Source organism: Nycticebus coucang, chromosome 18 (assembly GCF_027406575.1).
Source record: "Nycticebus coucang isolate mNycCou1 chromosome 18, mNycCou1.pri, whole genome shotgun sequence".
NCBI lineage: Eukaryota > Metazoa > Chordata > Mammalia > Primates > Lorisidae > Nycticebus > Nycticebus coucang.
Genome location: NC_069797.1, coordinates 63,169,904 through 63,191,326, shown reverse-complemented (window position 1 = coordinate 63,191,326; position 21,423 = coordinate 63,169,904). Strand labels below are relative to the sequence as shown.

Sequence of the window (21,423 nt, the reverse complement as noted above, 5' to 3'; positions counted from 1 at the left end):
GCTCTCTGCTTATCAAACCTAGTTTCAGTCCCTAGAGAAAATCTAGCCTGGCTCTCCAGACCGGGTTATGCCCTCCCATAATAATGCTCTCTCAAAGAGTCCCACCCTTCTGCTCCATAGCACCTGTCACAACTGGGGTTCACCTGCTCCATGTCAGTCTTCTCTTCTAGATTGTAAGAAACACTCGGGCAGGAGCGTGTCTGCCATGCTGGTCACTCTATTCCAGTACCCAGAGCACAATGCCTGGGTTGGAATAAGGGTACAGTCATTATTGCGTATATGAATTTAAGCAACCAGGGGCTTATAACTTTGGTCATTGCTAATTTAGCTGGGTTCTCAGCTTTTATCGGTCATGTTAAAGAACCGCTTCTAATCAGGTGTCTATTAGTCTAGCTCCCTGTGAATAAGCAGAACAGGATCACTGAAGCCCTAGTGAAGGTGGCTGCATTATTTATGCCTGGAACAGGAGGACAATATATTGACACCAACACAAGAAGTCCCTTCCATCTGAAAGGAGCACCTGTGCCTTTCAAATAATGGAGATCAGATTAATAAAAGAATAAAAGCAATTATATTAAAATAAACCAAATATGGCAATTCAATAAAGGAGCCCATCACCGCCCATTTATCTTTCATATGCAGGTCGGGAATTAAGAATCATGTTGCATGAAGCAAGGGACAGGCAGAAGTTTGTCAGCGATGTCCAATATCTGCGAGACATGCAGCATAAGGTGGACTCCGAGTATCAGGTAATCGCAGAAAGCAAGAATAATCTTCTCCCTTCTCTTACAGTATTCAGAGAGAATTCAAAAGGCAGTATTCCTAGGTGATAAGCGGTAATAGATTTCTAAAATCCCAAACGCACCATTGACTAGCTGTGTGACTGTCAAAAGCCACTTTACCTCTGTGAGTCTCAGTTTCCTTATCTGTAAAATGGGTATCATAACATGGCACACTTCATAATACTGTCACGAAAATGAAAGAAAAATTTTTAAGGTGTTTAACACAGAGTTTGGCTCATGGCACTTGTCAACAAGTGGCATTAGGGCTTAAATCTGACTAACAGAGGACACTAAGGAATTAACAAGGTCACCCTACCATCTATAAAATAACATGCCCTTCTGTTGTCATTCCCACCAAAAGAAAGGCAGTTAGCACATCCTACAATAAGCTAACAATTCGTCATCCTAGTTACATTGTTTACAGGCAAAAACAAAACGGGAGCCTGAGGAGTCCTGATGCAGTTACCCGGAGCTGGCACAGGACAAACTTGTCAGACTGGGTTGCAGGGCTCTGGGAGCAGTTAGAAAGTGTCGCTCATCCCGACAGCTAAAGCTCAGCCCCGCCAGTCAAGGAGGCATGTTCTCAGCCTCGGTTGAGAACTGAAAAGCTCCCCTTCCCCAAGGAAAACACAGAACTGCTGTATCAGATTTTTCTCCTTCTTAGCAATTTCAAATATAACCCAACCACCCGGGTCACCAAGGAAACCAGACCTATCTCAGTAACCTGATTTCACCTGTATAATATGGCTTAGCTTTGGGGCTGGAAACGGAGTCAGCAATTTCCTCCCACAATTTGCCAACCCACATAAAGAAGACTATAAAATCGAGGAAATTTCTGTGTAATAAATAAGAATGTAAACATCTGACCTGGTCACCCTGGAAGTCTGTCTACTTTTCCACAAAGATGCCTCTGCCACCTGGCTCATGTTTGGAAATACTTGAAATCATCTCCAGAACAGGCACTTAAGAAAAGTCAATCTTATTATTTTATGGTCTGTGGTGGTGAAAATCATACACTTGTGTGACTTTTAAGCCACTGCAGTTTTATTATCTGTTCTCAATTGGGCTTTCAACACTGCTTTTCATTCATTCATTCATTCATTCAACCAGTATCTATTAAGTGCCTACTATGTGCTGACCAAGGTCCTTGCTCTCCCAGAATTCTTACTCTAGGATTGAGAAAAAGCAATACACACAAGTAAATAAATATGTAAAACAGCTTCAGTTACTGATAAATATGTTAGGGAAAATAAAACAGGTAATAGGGGTGGAGGTGACGCTGCTTTAGACAAGCAGGAAAGGCCTCATTGAGGAAGTGACTTTTAGCTATTGAGGTGAATTTCAGGGAAGAGCCCACCAGAGCAGCACAAGCAGAAGGAAAGCAAGTGCAAAGGTCCTGAGGCGGGAACTAGCCTGGAGCACTGGAGGAAACTAAAGGCAGCTGAGTGGCTGGACCACATTAACCCAGCGAAAGCACTGAACCAGTGAACGTGACAAGGAAGAAGAAGCTGATACGGCCTAGATAGGGACAGATCGTATCAGGTCTCACAGGACAAAGCTTGTCATTTAGATTTTATTCTCATCACAATGAGAACCACTGGATGACTTAAGCTGGGGAGTAGTATCATCTGACTTACATTTTATTAAAGATCACTCTGGCTACAGTCTGGAGAAAGGAGTGGAAGGGATGAGGGAAACAGCACGAAAGCTCATATGGAAGCTATAATAGAATTTTAGGAGAGAGATGATGGTGCCTTGGAGCAGGGCGTTAAGAATAGAGGTGGTGAGAAGCAGCCCGGCCCAGGAAATAGCAGCAGAACAGACCCCTTGCTGATGGAGGGAGAGCGGGAGGGTGGGAAAGGAAAGAATGAAGGATGACTCATGTCAGCATTCTCTTGTCCATCAGCTCCCCCTGTTATCGCCACTATTTTTAAGCCTTTCTACTCTTTCAAACCTCCAACCCCAATGCTTTCTTTCAACAAAGAACTCCCCTCCCTTGTTTCATACACATGAAACAAGATGAGGAACCCAAGGCCAGCAGGTAGGAGCCCACTTGGTCCTCCCCCTTCATCCCAGGCTACACACCCCCTCACCCCCAAGGCTCTGAGGGTGGAGTGACCCTTGGCTTCCCGCATGTGCCAGCTTGGGGCCAGCAGCCTCTGGTCTGTAGCTTTGACCTTTCCTCTCAACTTGCTGCGGCCTGGCTGTCCCCTCTCCTCCCCTCCCCTGAAGATGCTCTCACTAAGGTTGGTAGCCACATTCAGTGGGCTCCTCTTCAGGCTTCATTTTATATTTTTTTATTAAGTCATATATACATAGATCATGAATGCGTTTATGCCTCTATGGGGTTCAATGTGTTGATAGTTTGTACAGAATCCTCCATCTGCCTTTGACATGATCGTTCCTTTCTCATTGAAACATGATGCCTTCCGCTATCTGACATCACGCTGTCCTGACTTTCCTCCTGTTTCTCTCACATTCTTCTTCATTTTGTTTTCCACATCTCCTCTCCTTGCCCTTCAAATGTTAATTTCCCCAGGGTTCCATCCTCAGCCCAATTTTCTTCTAATTCACAAGGTTGCTGTGACTCATCTCCTCCCATGGTTTTAACTGTCCCTCTACATTAATGATGCTGGGTCTCCTCAAAGTGGCAGAATCACGTGTGCACCTTCTGCTGATTGGATAGTTCCCCCAGCACCTCAAGTCCAGCACTCCATGCGTCTATCCCCCGCCACCGCTTGGATGATCTAAGCCTCGATGGCTCCTCCCTCTTCCTCCTTTTCCACATTCCACCAGTTCCCAAGTCCTGCCAAGTTTACCTAAGAGCTCAGGAACTTGTGTCTTCCTTTTTATCCTGTTGTCACCACCTCCCTAATTACCTTCCAAGACTATTACCATATCCTTACAGCAGTCTCCTTCCCTCTAGTGTTGTCCTCTTTCAGACTGTTCTCTTGAAATCTGTCCACAATGTGAATGTGATGATGCTTCTCAGTTCCTTCCCCTCAGTTAAAGGCCAAGACCTGGAACCTCAGCAAGACTGAACTGTGCCTTCCCCACTTCTCTAACTTCTTTCCCCTTCTTTACTTTCCTCTCTTGACAAGGACGGCGAGGATCATAGTTTTAATCTAGAACTAAAGGGCATCTCTTTAGTATTCACATAGTAGTACACATAGTGGTATTTTTAAAAAATTTCTTTACTGGGTTATATTTACATACCACAACAATTGACCTGTGCGATTTGGTGCCTTTTTGTAAAGTCAACCAAGTTCACAGCCATAAGCATTACCTGGTTTTAGACCATTTCTATCAACCCAGTACCACAGCACCCTTTCCTACCTCTTGCACAGAGCTGATGAAATGGCATGGTGGTTGTCTTTTGTGTGGCTTCCCCTCAAACTGGATCACAGCTTCTTAAGGTCAGGGGCTGAGTCTCACTCTTCTATGTTGAACCAAATGTCTTGTTATTTGTAAAAGTAAGTGTACGGCTCGGTGCCCGTAGCACAGTGGTTATGGCGCTGGCCACGTACACTGAGGCTGGTGGGTTTGAACCTGGCCCAGACCAGCTAAACAACAATGACAACTGCAACAAAAAACTAGCCGGGCGTTGTGACAGGCACCTGTAGTCTCAGCTACTCAGGAAGCTGAGGCAAGAGAAAGGCTGGAGCCCAAGAGTTTGAAGTTGCTATGAGCTGTGATGCCACGGCACTCCACTGAGGGTGACATAGTGACACTCTGTCTCAAAAAATAAATAAATAGATAAATAAATAAAAGCAGGTGTTACCTAACTTGACCACTGGCTCTGTCAGACTTAGATCCAGCTGACTTGTGACTATTCCTAAGAGTCAAATCCACCCTCATTGGGCGTTTTCCAAACCACTCACCACAAGGTCTGCAAAAAATAATCATGGTTGTCTTTAAGGTGTTCTAAGTATTGTTTAAATAAGTATATAGCAACCCACAATAACTAAAGAGAACAGGAAAGAATTTTAGTTGTATTATTTAATCTATTGCCTGCCTTTTGCCAGAAAGAATTTAAAGTAATGGCTTAAGAATCAATTGTATGACATCCATGACTCCTCAGTAATTAGACCCAAATATGGCCTGTGTATATTTAGACAATTGACTGAGGTCAGCTTTGCGTTGGGTGGATATTGGTTCCCTGGTCGTCAGTGAGCTTAGCCAGTTACTTCTTGTGGAAATTCCCAGTTTTACTCAAGATGCAATGACCCACTTTGCACGCCAGGGATTCCCTATTTCAGGATATACAAATAGTGTGAGACCTAATAACTAGATGTGACTCCTAAGCCGTGTACATCTGCCATGTATTCCTTCTTGTGCTTGGCTCACCTTTAATGAACTGGCTCAAATTGAAGCACTTAGGAACCTGTGTAAACCATTCCTGCTACAGCCTAAAATACGCTAAGTGTTGGTATATACCCGATTAGCAGGGCCTCTGCAGGTCTGTTTGCCTGTAGCAAGCAAGGAAGGATAAACCCACCCTGAGTTATTTTGATGCTACTCCTTTCAGTGGTTGGGTGGGACCCTTCTGAGAAAACAAGAGGAAATAAACATCTATTTGGCATATTACATGCTATTTCAGAATGCGGAAACTAGTATATAATTATATGCTGTCTCAGAATTTGGCTCTATTTCTTCAAGAGTGTTCATGCTGCATAGCTTTGGGGGGGGGTGTTAAATGTGTTTGTGTAACAGGAGGCAGAATTTAGCCATTAATGTCCACTAGAAAGCAGGAGGGGAAGATTACAGTTGGCATTTCAGAATGATTTTCTGTAATCTATTAGATGTGTTCAAATTGGTTTGATTTCATGTCGTTTATTCATCTTGATTCTTCCAAGTGCAGATCAAACGACTGAACATGATGATACAAATTTGCTAAAGGACATGATCGGTGACTTATACCAGGTGAAAAGGGTTTGGGGCTGCCCACCCAAGAAGGTGGCATGGAGGTAATTCAGCTCTTCCTCCCACTGGAATCGGGAGAGGATTCTCTTTCCGGCTCACCTTTGGCTCGGCTCTTCATAGCCAAACTATAAAAAGAAACTAGCTTGAGGAAAATGTCACTTTTGATTTCTTAACCTCTTAAAATTAATAAACTTTAATAACATCACCAATGACAATTAAAACCCAACCTGTGGGTTATTCATGTTAGATCATAAAAACAACAAAAAAGAACCAACTGAAGTCCGTGGCAATTCTCACTTCTTAAAATGCTTCCGGAGTTAGAGGAACAGATGCCATTATGAATTGAGACATAAAGTTGGGCCACAGGTAGGATTTTTTTTTTTACCAGAGCCATGAGGCTGGGCATTATTCCTGTGGCACATGGTTTGTGAAGTTACAAGATGACTAGAAGGATCAGACTGATCATAAAAGAAAGAAAAGGGCCGGGAGAAGTGGCTCATGCTATAATCCATCACTTTGGGAGATTGAGGTGGGATGATCACTTGAGGCCAGCTGAGACCAAGCTAGACAACACAGGGAGACCACCCCCCCATCTCTACAAAAATAATAATAAATTAGCGGAAGATGGTGGTGTACACCTTTAGTCCTTGCTACTCAGGAAGCTTAGGCAGAAGGATCGCTGAAGCTCAGGAGTTTGAGGCTGCAGTGAGCGATGATCACACCACTGCACTCGAGCCTGAGCGACAGGCTGTCTCTAAAAAAAAAAAAGGAGAAGAAAGAAAGAAACTTTGAGCATAACTGTGAATTCAGAGAGCTGTAATGCCAAAGAAAAAGTGGCTTACAGCCTGACCCGGAATGACCAAGCTGGAGCTCCTCAGTTGGCTGGCTGGGGGAACTGGCTGGCTGGGGAGACAGACCTCTATTTACAGGGCAGAAAAACAAGGGTGAACCTCAGAACTAGGCAGAAAGAGCCTCTCTTCTGCGACCAAGATCATAGTCATATGCTTTGGCAAAGGCTGACTGTAGAAATAGAAGTAAACCAGAAAAGGGGATTGAAAACAGCAATTAAAAGGCGGCTGCTGCTGCTGCTACTGCTGGAGGGGGTACCTTTGCCGTGGGCCAGGCGCTGCTGCTGACCTATCACCAACCGCACTGTGAGCTCTGCCCCTAACAATCTTGCAGGACAGGGACATCTGGCTCTCACAGACAAGGAAAGCGAGAATCAATGGAGTTAGTCAGCTCGCCCAAGGTCACGATGCTAGAAAGTGGCAGAGCCTGGTTTGTCATGTTTACCGGGATTGAGTTACAGTGACTCACAAAACCCACGTCATCCCCCACAGGCATTTGTGCACATTGTGCATTTTGCCCCCACAGTGGTGGCTTCTGCACAGAAGGCGCCCTGACTCCGTGTGCTGTAGTCAGAGGGACGTGCAGTGGGGGCAGGGGTGACGCCAAAGGAAAAGCGGGGTAGGAAGCCCTGATTCTCCGAGGGAGGAAGAAATGAGAAGTTACCTGAAGCCTTCAGTTTCAAGACTGCCCTCAGCCAGTTTTGTCATGTGATCAGAAACTTATTTATAGACACTTGCAATTGAAAGGGGAATATTTTTAAAGTCCAGGCTAAGGGTGGCCACTGGTGGTTATGAATTACAGCATCCATTCCTCCTCCCAGACCCATGGATTTCACCGTCCCCTGCCCAGTTTCCCCTCAGGAGCCCCAGTGTAGAAACATCATCATCAACAAATAAAAAATCTTTCAAATTTACAAATACAAAGAAAACTAGCCCCTGGAGGAAGCAGGGCTGAGATTTTGCTGTTTCTAGGACTGGAAGTCTGGATTTGGCTCTGTTCCTGTGTTCCTTCTCAGCAAAGCTAACTGAGAGGATTAGTGTTTGATTTATGCAGAAAGATTGCTCAGCTGTATCAAAATAAAAATTACCAAGTACCTACCTTGCCACTGGTTTGTTGTCCTGCCCCTCTGTGAGAGGAGGAACAAGGAACTAGAGGGGAAAAAATTTTTTTTCGACGTTGCAAACCCATTTATTCCTCCTCCCCTTTGGTAAAGAAATATTTAAGTCATATGCATTCTTGGAGAGAATTTTCAAGAAACACTCAGCCCACAAGAATTCTGTTCTTCCCACAAAATCTGCCTTGGTCCTGCGTACATTTGCTAACACTGCCTCCTCCACTTTCAGCCCGTGGGTATGTTCTTTCGCCTTTAACACCAGTCGGTTAGGACGACACAGACATCTGCCCCTTTCGGAAATAACACTCCACGCCAGGGCTCCTCCCAAACAGAAGCTCTAATTTGAAGTCATCGTAAAAAGGAATAAAAAAAGAAAGGCACATGTTGAGTTGAACTTCGTTAAGTTCTCCAGCTGATTCTTTTGAGGTTTAGCTTTATTTATTATTTGGTGCGTGTTTAACTTATTATAGTTACTGTCTAGTATGCTTTTGATTTTTTTATTTAAATTACTAAGACCAACCCTGCCCAGTATCAATTACAATGACTTATATCTTTGTGGCATAGTTTTTTGAAAATGAGATGAACTGTGGGAAAGGCTTTTTTTAAATCATTTTGAAGTATTCTCCCTTCCCAAACGAGGCGGAGTGAAACCACATCTTTCTCCTGGGAATCCAGGATCCCACCTGCTGCGGGTGAACCTCTGGCCGCTGTGCAGCAGCCTGTAGGTCTGCAATTCACTTGCGAAGCACAGTGTGACTACCTTCAATTCCTAGTAGCAAATGTTCCATTGGTGTTGGGTCGTTTCTATTCTTAATCTTGTAACATAATGGCAGGCTTGCCCCAGGAAATTCTGGTAAGTCCTGCCACATCTTTGAAGGGATGCTTTTCTAGCAGAGGAAGAAAAAGGCCAAAGGAATCTAAGGGGAAGATGTCAGGCCTTGTTTAGAAATAATTGTTTTACACTGAATTCCTTTTCTGTGACAGTGGATAATTTGGCCTTGGCAGGACAAAGGTGAATTGGGTTACTGGATCTACAAGTATAAAGATGCTCCTAGAACTTCTATCGTTTTGAAGTATTTACAGTATCAGTTGAAATCCCTGTAGGATATGATATCCTTGTGTTTGTTCAGTCCTAGTACTGGGGGAGAAATATTTTGGTACCAGATTTTAATTTTGTTAAGAAAAGTAGGGATGCTATTTTTGTTGATTCTTTTATTTTTATTATTTTGCACTTGGGGATTGACATCTTCCTCCAAAGCAAAAATGTGATTCAACTAAAATTAAACACTAGATGCTGGGGGATTCAAAGGATATGGGGTGGTCCTTACTCTCAGAGTCCTCAGTGATGAGAGGAGAAACAGCCTCAAAAACAGAAACAGCTAGCAGGACAAAAATATGTACAATTCCAGCTACGTAGATTAGCTTGAATTAATAGACATTGCATCTCCAGCAATTAATTCAGTCTGGGGAAGAGTAGTAAGAGAAAATGAAAAAGAGAAGGTCACAGGAGCTGCTTCTTAGATCTCCAGGATTTGCCAAGGGAACATCTAATGGTGGGGCTTCTGGGTGGAGAGAACAGCATGTGCTAAATAAAGCTTTGAGGTATGAGAATGTTTATCCTATAACTAGGAGGTGAGAAGAGGCATGAAGAGAATGAGACCAGAAAGAGAAGTGCCGGCCCCATATGCTGAGGGTGGGGGTTCAAACCCGGCCCCGGCCGAACTGCAACAAAAAAATAGCCGGGCGTTGTGGCAGGCGCCTGTAGTCCCAGCTGCTCGGGAGGCTGAGGCAGGAGAATCGCAGAAGCCCAAGAGCTGGAGGTTGCTGTGAGTCCTGTGATGCCACGGCACTCTACCGAGGGCGGTACAGTGAGACTCTGTCTCTACAAAAAAAAGTAAGAGAAGTTAACAAGGTATAATATGTATCATTTTCCTTGAGAGAGCAACTGTTGGGTAAATTCTTGACAAAATGTCTCTTGGGATGTTTATTGCTTGAATTTGTTAAAGCAATGACTAACATTTCTGACCCGGCATTTTGGGAAAAGGGAAGAGAGAGGGATACTTCGTCTTTATACTTGGTAATAGGCATTCGGGCAGGTATGTTATTTATTTCATGCTCCTCACAAAAGTTACCAAAGCCAGTCAGAGCCATAAGACAAAGAAGCATTTCTTTGTTGTTCTTCTCCAGGCTTGTTTGAGACGACAAGAACACAGAAAAGACCCAAATGAGAAGAAACGAGATCACTTTTGGGGGCTGGAGTCCAGTTCTGAGAGATCCCGCTTCTCAAGCGGGTCATCTTCCAAACAGGTAGGAAGAATGTGCGTGTGTGTGTGTGACTTAGGAAAAAATGACTCAAAAAAGAGATATTGCAGAATCCCAAAAGTCAGGGAAGGGAATGGCTGGGTCAGAGGCTCTCCTCCTGCCACTGTTCCTCCCGCTCCCTCTGGATGGTCTCCCCACTTCACCCTGGTTAGCCCTTACCTCTGGTTTCCTGCAGATTAAGGGCCTAATGTAGATGGTCTGCAAGACACCATCCGGATCAGAAATGCTGGGACTCCTAAAGAGAGTTGGAGTCTCTGGGCCTTCTCCAGCGCAGCATCACATCTGTGGCTTGTGGTCTAACTTATTGTATTGGTGGATCTAGTTTTTATTTCAAATGAAGGAAGAGAGTAAAATCCAATAATAACTGTGATATATAATAACTGGCAGTTGTTTAAATTTTTTGTCTAGAATGATAGCAACAAATAATAATAAGAGAAATATACCATTACAGCAACGTAAGAATGATAGCAGTAGTAGTGGTCACCTTTATTTAAGTGCTTACAACATTCCAGGCACCGGGCTAAGCACATAATACATTTTAGCTTATTTAATTATTATAAATCTATCTATCTATCCTCCACCCCCCATCCCCCATTTTGTAGTTAAGAAAACTGGGCCATGTAGAAGTTAAGAAACTTTACCTAAGATTTCATAGCCAGAGTACAGTGGAGTAGAGATTCTATTCCAACCAGTCCAACCCCAGAGAAGGTGCTCTGAACTGCCGAGCTATGCTCATATTTCATGTTTAAGGTCTTATCTGTCTAAGAATTTTACTTATCCTCTGTAAGAGCGAAATACCACAAGCTGTATTCAATACTGGTTGTTAGCATGGTAAAATGATTTAAGATGAGTAATAGGCCTTTTATGAATTCTTATTTCATATTTTATGCCTGAAATATACTCTACAGGAGGGGCTCTCTCTTTCTTATTAGTGGTGTGGATCCCTAAAATAGATTCTGGATATCTGATATCAATAAAGTTCTTGTGACGATTTCTTTTTTTAATCTAGAGCAGCGGTTCTCAACCTGTGGGTCGCGACCCACAGGAACTGTATTAAAGAGCATCAGGAAAGTTGAGAACCACTGATCTAGAGGGTTCACACTGCATTTATTTAATGTTCAAAGGACACCTTAGAAACTTCAGTGATTGATGTTTATAGATATAGATATATCCCTAAGAGGGATATATACTCCCTATTTAGGAATATAAAATCATACAATAAAATATTTCACCTAGAGTCTGAAAGTGAAAGAGAGTATCTCCCAATGTTGGTAGAACGAAGAACACATTGCCTGGATCTTTTCCTGTTAGTCAAGGACTAAATATAATGCCTGCTACTGATTAAACTTAGGGAGTGAGATTAATCCAAAAATTAAATCCTACTTTGGCTAGAACAACACATTTTTAGCATTAAGATAAATTCTCACATTTTTACGCTTAGAAACAAAATCAAGGACAGATTAAAAAAATGTAATGTAAGTCAAACAGTAGCATGTAGCAGTCTTCCTAGATTGGAATTACTAAACAAATGGGCAGTTGGATTCTTCTGTTTCATTCAGAGACTCACCTGCATGGTCACGTCCATTTCGTATGGCGATACTCATGCATATTTGGGATATTCAGGACTTGAAGTTTTATGATCCTCTTCACAGCTTCATCTGGGGAACAGGCTCATGTCAGATTCCTATGGTTTTCTTCTTTCTCCTATAAAAATTATGCATTCTTAAAATCATCACTGCAAAACTACTTCCAAAGCAGGCCATGGTTGTACATCTAAATATAATTATATGAAATCACGTCTATAATCACAGATTATATGCATCTTCTTTTCCAACTCTTAATTTTATTATTCACTTATACCCAATGCAAAATAAAGACAAAAATATGTGGTCAAATACATAAAACTAAGAATTTCTCTTCTAAAGTAAAGGACAAGGACAAGCTCTTTCATGCTTAGTCTATGTCACTGCCCCTCTGTGTGTCAGAGGACATGAAACCTTATTTACATAAAGCCGATTTTTTCCAGGTAATGATATCCCAAGGGTTTGGGCCTTGATTGTACAAGTACCTTCAAAGCCCTGTCTTCTCCATCAGGAATTGTGGCAAAATCAGGATTTTCCACATTGAAAATTCACCTCTGCTTTGCTCTGTGCATTACAGATATTTTGGGGGGTGGATACTGGAGGATTAGCCTTTGGACACGAAAGCAGAGGAGGGTGGGCGAGAGGAAATGTCACCATGCCTCATTCTTAATAGCCATCAATGGGTGTCAGTCCCCCTGGCTCAAGGCTTCAATTTTTACTTGGTACAATTGAACCAGAGGTCCCTTCTTAGACTCTGACCAGATCCCTGAAATCTTCAACTCCAGGATCACGGGTTGGATTGGAGATTCCCCTCCCAGGTTTGGATCCCTACTCTGATTTTTATGGAAATCTGGGTTGTTCTTGAACCCTCAGAGTCTGGGCCTGCCCTGTTTTATCTCAGATCCTGAGGGGATGCGGAATTTATCAACCTCCTTCCACAGGGTCCACAATGCCAGGGAGGCCCTGGGCCTGGTCTCCTGGGGAGGCTATGAATAAAAATGCCGGCATCGGGCGGCGCCTGTGGCTCAAGGAGTAGGGCGCTGGTCCCATATGCCAGAGGTGGCGGGTTCAAACCCAGCCCCGGCCAAAAAAAAAAAAAAAAAAAAAATGCCGGCATCTCCCAAAGAAGAACCTAGGCCAGATGGATCTAATGTCCAAAGTTAGTATATTGAATGTCCCATCAGGCTCTGGAGTAGCAAAAGATCCCCAGTCACTCAGAAAGAGGCCAGAGAAAGATAGAGTTCGGTAAGGCAGTGTAAACCCGACCAAAGCTTTCCTCTGTTTCTTTTTAGAGCAGTGGTTCTCAAACTTCCTAATGGTGCGACCCTTTAATACAGCTCTTGTGGGTGGCGACCCACAGGTTGAGAACCGCTGTTCTAGAGACTGCTGTGGCTGAAAACTCAGTCTAGTAATGTTTCACCTGGGATCTGTGAAGGCAGGTTTACTCTCTGATCCAGTGCCTAGTAAGAAAGTGAGTTGCTTCATCCATGGACATTTTTCCACTGTTTAAGTCACTATGAAATTTTGCCACTACCAAACGATCACTTGTTCATTCCTTAACCCAGACCCCAGTTGTCACAACTCTGGTGAGCCTGGAACAAAAAAGGCATTTGTTTGAAACACCTCCGATGTCAGCTGTCATTTGCAGACACCTTCCTAGAAGTGGGCAGATCCCAAACACACGGTTAACCTGATGGCTGCTCCATCATGGCACACCCTCCTGCCACAGCCAGTGGCAGAGATTGTATTTAGCTAGGTCCAAGATAAAGCAATGCCTATCAAGCCTATGCTATGTTCTTTTTTTTTTTTTTTTTTGAGACAGGGTCTCTGTCACCCTGGGTAAAGTGCCACTGTGCTGTCACAACAACCTCAAACTCTTGGGTATAAGCAATCCTCTTGCTCTGGCCTCCCCAGTAGCTGGAACTATAGGCACCCACCACAATAACAGGCTAATTTTTTTCTATTTTTAGTAGAGATGGTGTCTCTCTGTTGCTTAGGCTGGTCTCAAACTCCTGAGCTCAAGCCATCCACCCACCTCAGCCCCTCGGCCTTCCAGAGTGTTAGGATTACAGGCGTGAGCCAGCACAACTGACCTGTTAAGATGTTCTTTAAAGTGGTGCCTCCTGAATACGTTTAAGTTAGTGGCATAGGAGAAAGCATTTACCAAGAGCTGGCTCTGCCCCTCATTACAGTGTGAATTCAGGCAAACCACTTTACTCCTAAGCCCTTCAGTTTCCCATCCAGGAGATACTTACTGTTATGCATGGTGAGAATGAGAGAGACTCTTAAGTGACATGCTAACATTAGATTCCATTACAAACTGTCTCGGTGTCCAGCTGCACTTGCGAGTGATGCTCCCACAGCTACCAGTGGGGGAGCAGGTGCAGAGGCCTGTTTCCCAGGTCACGTTTCTAAAAACCAACCTAACATGGCAATTAAATTTTAGACCCTTTTCAGAGTTACATACAACCCTGTGAACTGTTTTATCAGGTTAGAATTTAACAGGGAAATAAACAGCAGCTCCGCATAACCCACTAGAAATTGAATAATGAGGCAGACTACAGAGCAGAATGGGCGGAGGTGGTGCCCTTGCCGGCTGGGAGGAGCCTGCTGTGATTGACAGGGGTACAGGGACTAGTTCCTGCTCTCAGTCCTTCACAGAGAAGGGACAGGAGCCCCGGGTTCCCCATAAAAGAAGATGAAAATGATTAATTAGCGCAGGATGTGAGGGAACCACAAGATTCTGTGAAGATCACGCGCCCTTCTCATCTTTCCAATGTCATTATCTTGGCTGGAAGGGACTGTTCCAAACGTACAAACCCCAGGACTGCATTCACTTCATCGGGAAGGAAGGTGGGGATCCTACGGCTTGCATTTATTCAAGAGCACATTTGCTCTGCTAATAGGAATAGGACGATTGTCCCTCCACTGCCAGCGACCACGCAACTCAATGTTTAGATTCCAGGTCACAGGGCCTCACTGTTACATCAGAAGGAGGCCTATCAAGGAGTAACTGGCAGTGCCCCTGGCCAGCCCGGGTGTGATGTTTACGTCAGGGAAGTCACCTGAATCTCACAGCAAGCAAGGTGAGCCTCAGGAGGAAGGCTGCTACCCAACACAAACATTTTAACTGTGTTGTCCATGAGAATCCACACAAACGTTGGAGATTAAAATAAAAAGTAAAGCCTCTCCAAGCAACCTGCAGTGATTTAAAAAGCCAGAATGTCCATCCATGCCTGAGGGCAGCAAAGTGGTTCTCAACCTTCTTAATGCTTCCTAATGCCGCCACCCTTTAATACAGTTCCTCATGTTGTGGTGATCCCCAACCATAAAATTATTTTTGTTGCTACTTCATAACTGTGATTTTGCTACTATATGAATCGTAATGTAAATATCTGATATGCAGGCTGTATTTTCATTGTTACAAAGGGGTCGTGACCCACAGGTTGAGAACCACCGGTCCAGAACTTTGCTATCCAATGCAGTGGCCACTAGCTATGTGTAACTATTTAACTTTAAATGAATTCAAATTAAATTTAAAATTTAGGCCAGGCGTGGTGGCTCACATCTGTTATCCTCACTTTGGGAAGCCAAGCAGGCAGGATCACGTGAGGCCAGGATTTTGAGACCAGCCTGGACATTAGTGAAACCCAGTGTCTACAAAAAATTTAAAAAATTAGCCAGGCATGGCAGTGGGCACCTGTAGTCTCAGCTACTCAGGAGTTTAAGGCAGGAGGATCGTCTGAACCCAGGAGTTTAAGATTGCAGATGACACCACTGCGCTCCAGCCTGGGTGACTGTGCAAGAGACCCTGTCTCAAAAAAACTAACTAAATAAATGTAAATTTTAGTTCCTTAGTGGTACTAACCACAACTCACATGCCCAGGAGCCACATGTAGTCAGTGGCTGCCAAATCGGACCAGGCAGATCTGGAACATTTGCATCATTGCAGAAAGTTCTATGGAACAGCATTGCTCCAGATTATGGTCAAGTCCAGTGGGGCCCAGGGTTTGTTTCTCAGAAACTGGAGCTGTGAAATCCACAACACACGAAGGTCTGCACACAACCAGGTGCAGTGGCTCAGACCTGTAATCCCAGCACTCTCAGAGACCAATGCTGGAGGATCCGTTGAGCTCAGGAGTTTAAGATCAGTGCCTGTAGTCCCAGCTACTGGGGAACCTGAGGCAAGAGGATTACTCAAGCCCAAGAGTTTGAGGTTGTTGTGAGCTATGATGCCATGGTACTCTACCCAGGGTGACAGAGTGAGACTTTGTCTCAAGAAAAAGCAAAACAAACAAAATACAATGCTGTGCACACTCCAGCTCCCCACCAATGTCAGTGCTCTGATGACTCAGCTGCAGAGGCCGGCTGGATTTGCATTCTGTGTTTTCTCTGCGACCTGGGTATATTTGCATGACTCCTCTCATTATCTATTTATTTATCCTACCCTGTACGAAACTTTCAGCTTCTCCTCTTTCAAGCGCCTTTTGGGGAGTTGCTCTCCCATTAATCTGTCAATGTCAACCCAACTGATACGCTTAACAATGTCAAGAAAGCAGCCACAGCTTAGGACACGGCATACGCATTCCATGAGTCATACTTTTAATTTTCTCTAACTTCTGCCTGTCCATTGTGGGATTCCTGGTAGGTGGGGTCTCTCTTCTTTCTGGCCCCAGGCCTGTTTGTGGAGGAGACGGGTCACTCATTGCCACGTCCCCACCCTGGGAGGCTGTGAGTCATCTCCAGCACCTGGCATGGTGTTCGTCACAGCCGCCCTCTTGACTCGAGCTGAGATTCTGCGCCCTCGAGGTGTACCTGAGTAATAGCGCAGCTCTGCACGCAGCCTCTCCAGCCCCAGTGTGCGTCATGGCCAGGGAATGTGCAGCCCACGGTTTGACAAGTGCCGATCTGTGGGAATTTTCCTTTGAGTTTGTTTTCCGTTTTAGCTGTTGCTCTCTCTGTTCACTGTGCAGGTCCCACAAGCCTGTCAGACTCAAGATGCTGAATACCTCAGCTCCCCCACCCCCAGTTGTTTCCTCTGCCTGAATTTTTTATTTCTGCCCAAGTCAGAATCCTGCAAATTATTCTAAACCAGGGGTCCTCAAACTACGGCCTGCAGGCCATATGCGGCCCGCTGAGGACATTTATCCGGCCGCCTGCCACCTTTTTTGCCACCGCTGCCTGCCCTGCTTAGCAGCCGACTGTTCCCGTCCCGCAGTGCGCGGGTGTGGAATGTGTGCCGCACCCTCCGAGTCCCCTCCTTCTCTCTGTCTCTCACTCCTCCTCTCAGTCTCGGGACTAACTGATGCACACTTGCATCACTTGTTACGACTAGCAGTGACAAATACGGAACCGGACATTTAACATCTCATTAGCCAAAAGCAGGCCCATAGTTCCCATTGAAATACTGATAAGTTTGTTGATTTAACTTTACTTGTTCTTCATTTTAAATATTGTATTTGTTCCTGTTTTATTTTTTTACTTCAAAATAAGATATGTGCAGTGTGCATAGGAATTTGTTCATAGTTTTTTTTATTTTTTTAAACTATAGTCCGGCCCTCCAACGGTCTGAGGGACTGGCCCCCTGTTTAAAAAGTTTGAGGACCCATGGGTGGCGCCCGTGGCTCAGTGAGTAGGGCGCTGGCCCCATATGCCGAGGGTGGCGGGTTCAAGCCCAGCCCCAGCCAAACTGCAACAAAAAAATAGCCGGGCGTTGTGGCGGGCGCCTGTAGTCCCAGCTACTCGGGAGGCTGAGGCAAGAGAATCGCCTAAGCCCAGGAGTTGGAGGTTGCTGTGAGCCGTGTGACGCCATGGCACTCTACCGAGGGCGATAAAGTGAAACTCTGTCTCTACAAAAAAAAAAAAAAAAGAGTTTGAGGACCCCTGTTCTAAACTCTTTGTCCTCTGCTTTCTGCTCCTCCTCACACTCCACAGCAATCAGACACCAAAGCCTGACTGTCTTATCTGTTTTCTAGCTTGAATCTTTCCACTGTCACCTCCCTTTGTGGGGGCTCTGTCTTTTTTTGTGGTTTTTTTTTTTTTTTTTGGTCTGGATTGTTGCAGGAGTCATTTCTCTCATCATTTTATCTTTACCTTACCTGTTTTGGACAGTGTTCTAGGCTGCTGTAGTGTAATCTCTCTGGAAACAAATCGGATCATTAAACTCTTTCATTTGAAATTTTCACTGGTTCCCCATAATCTTGGGATCAAGCTCAAATGCCTTCACAAGGTACTTGACCTCTGTTGGCCTGGCCCGTGCCGCCTCCTCAGCTCATCTGACCAACCTCTGTGCATTCTCTACGCTGAGGGCAATTCCCTTGGGAAGCGTTTCTGGGGCTTCTCCTGGGGGTCAGGTGATTTTTCTCTTGTCCCTTCTGTGTATTCTTAGAACATCCCTGGGCTTAAGTCCACTGCGGGATATATCTTGTCTGCTTCCTCTCTTAGGCTGGGAACCAGATATTTACAATGCCTAGCACATCATAGGAGCTCCACGCATGTTTGATGGTTAATAGTTAGAATTGTGCGCACTGAAAGGTGTAACCACAGAGCCATGACGGCCAGAATAGGGATCCAGAATAGGGGCCAGAATGTTCCTTGGAGTGGAAAATGCTCTATGATCTGGCTTGAAATGATGGAGAGGAGAGAAGGTTGGTAACCTTGGGCTTGAGGATTAGTCAATTATGATCAACCTTGAAACCCCTGACCTGGTGGCGACCAGCGTAACCAGCTAAAGAGAGCTGGCATACCACTCTGGAAAGTGACAGGTGGCTTCTTTAAAGCACAGAGTAAGTTCCTTTTGTCACAGGTAGTAAAGGACACAAAGACATAAGAACTGGGTTGTACCTCTCAGTTGACAGAGGAAACGCAGAACAACCCAAAGTTGACCCAGGACTCACTTGTATGTTATTTTTGAAACAGTCTCTTTTGTCACCCTCAGCATAGTGCCGTGGCATTGTAGCTCACAGCAACCTCAAACTCTTGGGCTCAAGCAATCCTCTTGCCTTAGCCTCCTGAGTAGCTGGGACTACCAGGGCGCCCGCCACAACGCCCGGCTATTTTAGAGATGGGTTCTTGTTCTGGCTCAGGCTGGTCTCGAACTTGTGAGCTCAAGCCATTCATCCACCTCAGCCTCCCAGAGTGCTAGGATTGTAGGCGTGAGCCACTAAGCCTCACCTCACTTGTACTTTATAACAGAGGTCACCTTGTTGCGGTTGAACGTTCTGCCGGATAACTCACCAAACTGCTCTGGATGTTTCTTTTATGAGTAGACTGTAGATTCGTTGGAATACTGGTGTGTAGGCCCCTCTGTGGGCAAACCAGGAGGTCTTCTGTGGCATTAGTGGAGCAAACAAATGCTGTGTGTTGGGCAAAGGCAGCGGCACTTCCTTCCTCCTTCGTTTCTGTGCTTTGTCTGCGTTCCACTTGGTAATTTGAAAATAGGGCATGGCATTAAAATGGGGGGACAAGCAGTTTCAATTACGAATGCTTCCAGAAGTTGTCCTGCCTTTTCAACAGATAAGCAAGACAGCCCCGTCCTTCTCTCAGGGCGATTCTGCCATGTGGGCAAGTTGCTAAAAACACCAGTTGTTATCCCAGCTCAGTGAAATTGTTGGTGCCAAGAATTGGTGGCCTCTGACCCAAAGAGTTCCCTGTGTTAATTGGACTTAGCAGCTCAGAAATTGCATGAGGAGATTATAATAAAATGTCTCTTTTTTCCTTTGTAATACAGTATGCTATGCCTTTCAGTTTACTACATTTTATTGAAATTCCTGACTTCTAAAAATGATTGCAGTTAATTTTTAAAACCAAAAAACTTGTTAAAACCATTTAAAATTTAGATATAAAAAATTAAACTTTTTTCAATTATACTATTATTCAGGTACATACATATATTAAACAGATGTATGTTGTTTTTAAAACATATAGCATTTCATTCTAACACTGTGTTTTTGTTTTATATTCCTTTATTCACTCAGAAGTTATAATACAAGTATTGTTTGTCAATTAAAAATAAAATTTTAGGCTCAGCGCCTGAGGCTCAAATGGCTAAGGCACCAGCCACATACACCTGAGCTGGCGGGTTCAAAGCCAGCCCAACCAAACAATGACGGCTGCAACCAAAAAATAACCAGGCATTGTGGCGGGCGCCTGTGGTCCCAGCTATTTGGGAGGTGAAGGCAGGAGAATGGCGTGAGCCCAGGAGTTGGAGGTTGCTGTGAGCTGTGATGCCACGGCACTCTACCAGGGCAACAGCTTGAGGCTCTGTCTCAAAAAAATAAAAAATAAAAATAAATAAATAAAATTTTAAATATTTAAAAATAGGCTGGTACAGTGGCTCACACCTATAATCCTAACACCCTGGAAGACTGAGGCACGAGGATCCTTTGAGCTCAGGAGTTCAAAACCAGCCTGAGCAAGAGTGAGACCCTGTTTCCACTAAAAAAAGAAAATATTAGTTGTGTATCATGGTTGGCACCTGTAGTCTCAGCTACTCGGGAAGCCGAGGCAGGATTGCTTGAACCTAGGAGTTTGAGGTTGCTGTGAGCTAGGCCAACACCCCGCACTCTAGCCAGGGCAACAGAATGAGACTGTCTCAAAAAAAAAAAAAAAAAAAGATTTTAAAATAAAATAATGAGGGCACCGGCCACAGACACTGAGGCTGGTGAGTTTGAATCTGACCCTGGCCTGCTAAACAACAAGGACAAAAACAACAACAAAAGAAATAAAGAAGGGGGTGGGCGGCGCCTGTGGCTCAAAGAGTAGGGCGCCGGTCCCATATGCCCGAGGTGGTGGGTTCAAACCCAGCCCCGGCCAAAAACCAAAAAAAAAAAAAAAAAGAAATAAAGAAGGGGGGCGCCTGTGGCTCAGTGAGTAGGGCGCCGGCCCCATATGCCGAGAGTGGCGGGTTCAAACCCAGCCCCGGCCAAACTGCAACAACAACAACAAAAAAAAAATAGCCGGGCGCGTTGTGGCGGGCGCCTGTAACCCCAGCTGCTCTGGAGGCCGAGGCAGGAGAATCACGTAAGCCCAAGAGTTAGAGGTTGCTGTGAGCTGTGTGACGCCACGGCACTCTACCCGAGAGTGGTACAGTGAGACTCTGTCTCTACAAAAAAAAAAAAAAAAAAGAAAGAAAGAAATAGCCGGGCATTGTGGCGGGTGCCTGTAGTCCCAGCTACTTGGGAGGTTGTGGCAAGAGAATCGCTTGAGCCCAAGAGTTGGAGGTTGCTGTGAGCTATGACGCCACAGCATTCCACTGAGGGCAACAAAGTGAGACTCTGTCTCCAAATATAAAAATAAAAAAAAAATAAGGAAATTATAAATTGCTTGTGTACAAGACACTGTGTTAGGTGCTATGGTGACATATTAATGAATAAACCATGTCCTGCCCTTGGGTCATTTACAGTGTTGGTGAAGTTCAAAACAGTGTCTGATGAAAGTAACAAAAGGCAGGGTGAAACCTGGGAAAGCAGAGAGGATGCAGATTTTAAGCTGGATCTTAAGGCATGGGCAAGATTTGGGGAGTTAGAGGTGGGGCTGGGAGCTGAGGTAGGGAGGATGTCACAGGTGGGAAGAAGTGTCTGTGGCACCCTGGTGAAACAGTGGGCTGTACAGTCTCCCACAGCACTCAGAGCTCCCTCCCCTCCTTGCTGCAGTGAAGCTGGCTCTTCCCTAAGGCTGCTCCCACCGGAGTGATGTTCTGGTCCCTCCCACACACCCTCCTTGGGATCTGCAAGCAGTGGGGGTGTCCTTCTTGCTCCTACACCATGGCTCCCCTGGTTCTGTGGACAACACTGGTCCTCTGAGGCTCGTGCTGTTTTATTCTACCATCCCCTCCTCCTGGTCATCCTTT

The 21,423-nt window shown here is 44.8% G+C and overlaps 1 protein-coding gene across 7 annotated transcripts in view; it reads left to right on the top strand.

Moving 5' to 3' along the window:
* MARCHF10 (membrane associated ring-CH-type finger 10) overlaps positions 1-21,423 on the top strand; it is a 239,954-nt gene that overhangs the window by 152,047 nt on the left and 66,484 nt on the right. For all 7 annotated transcript variants that reach the window (XM_053567916.1, XM_053567913.1, XM_053567915.1 and 4 more), the window contains 2 exons: positions 643-749; positions 9,856-9,975. In XM_053567916.1, the coding sequence (XP_053423891.1) occupies positions 660-749; positions 9,856-9,975 (210 nt within the window). In that variant the 5' untranslated portion in view covers positions 643-659. The remainder of the gene's footprint in view (positions 1-642; positions 750-9,855; positions 9,976-21,423) is intronic.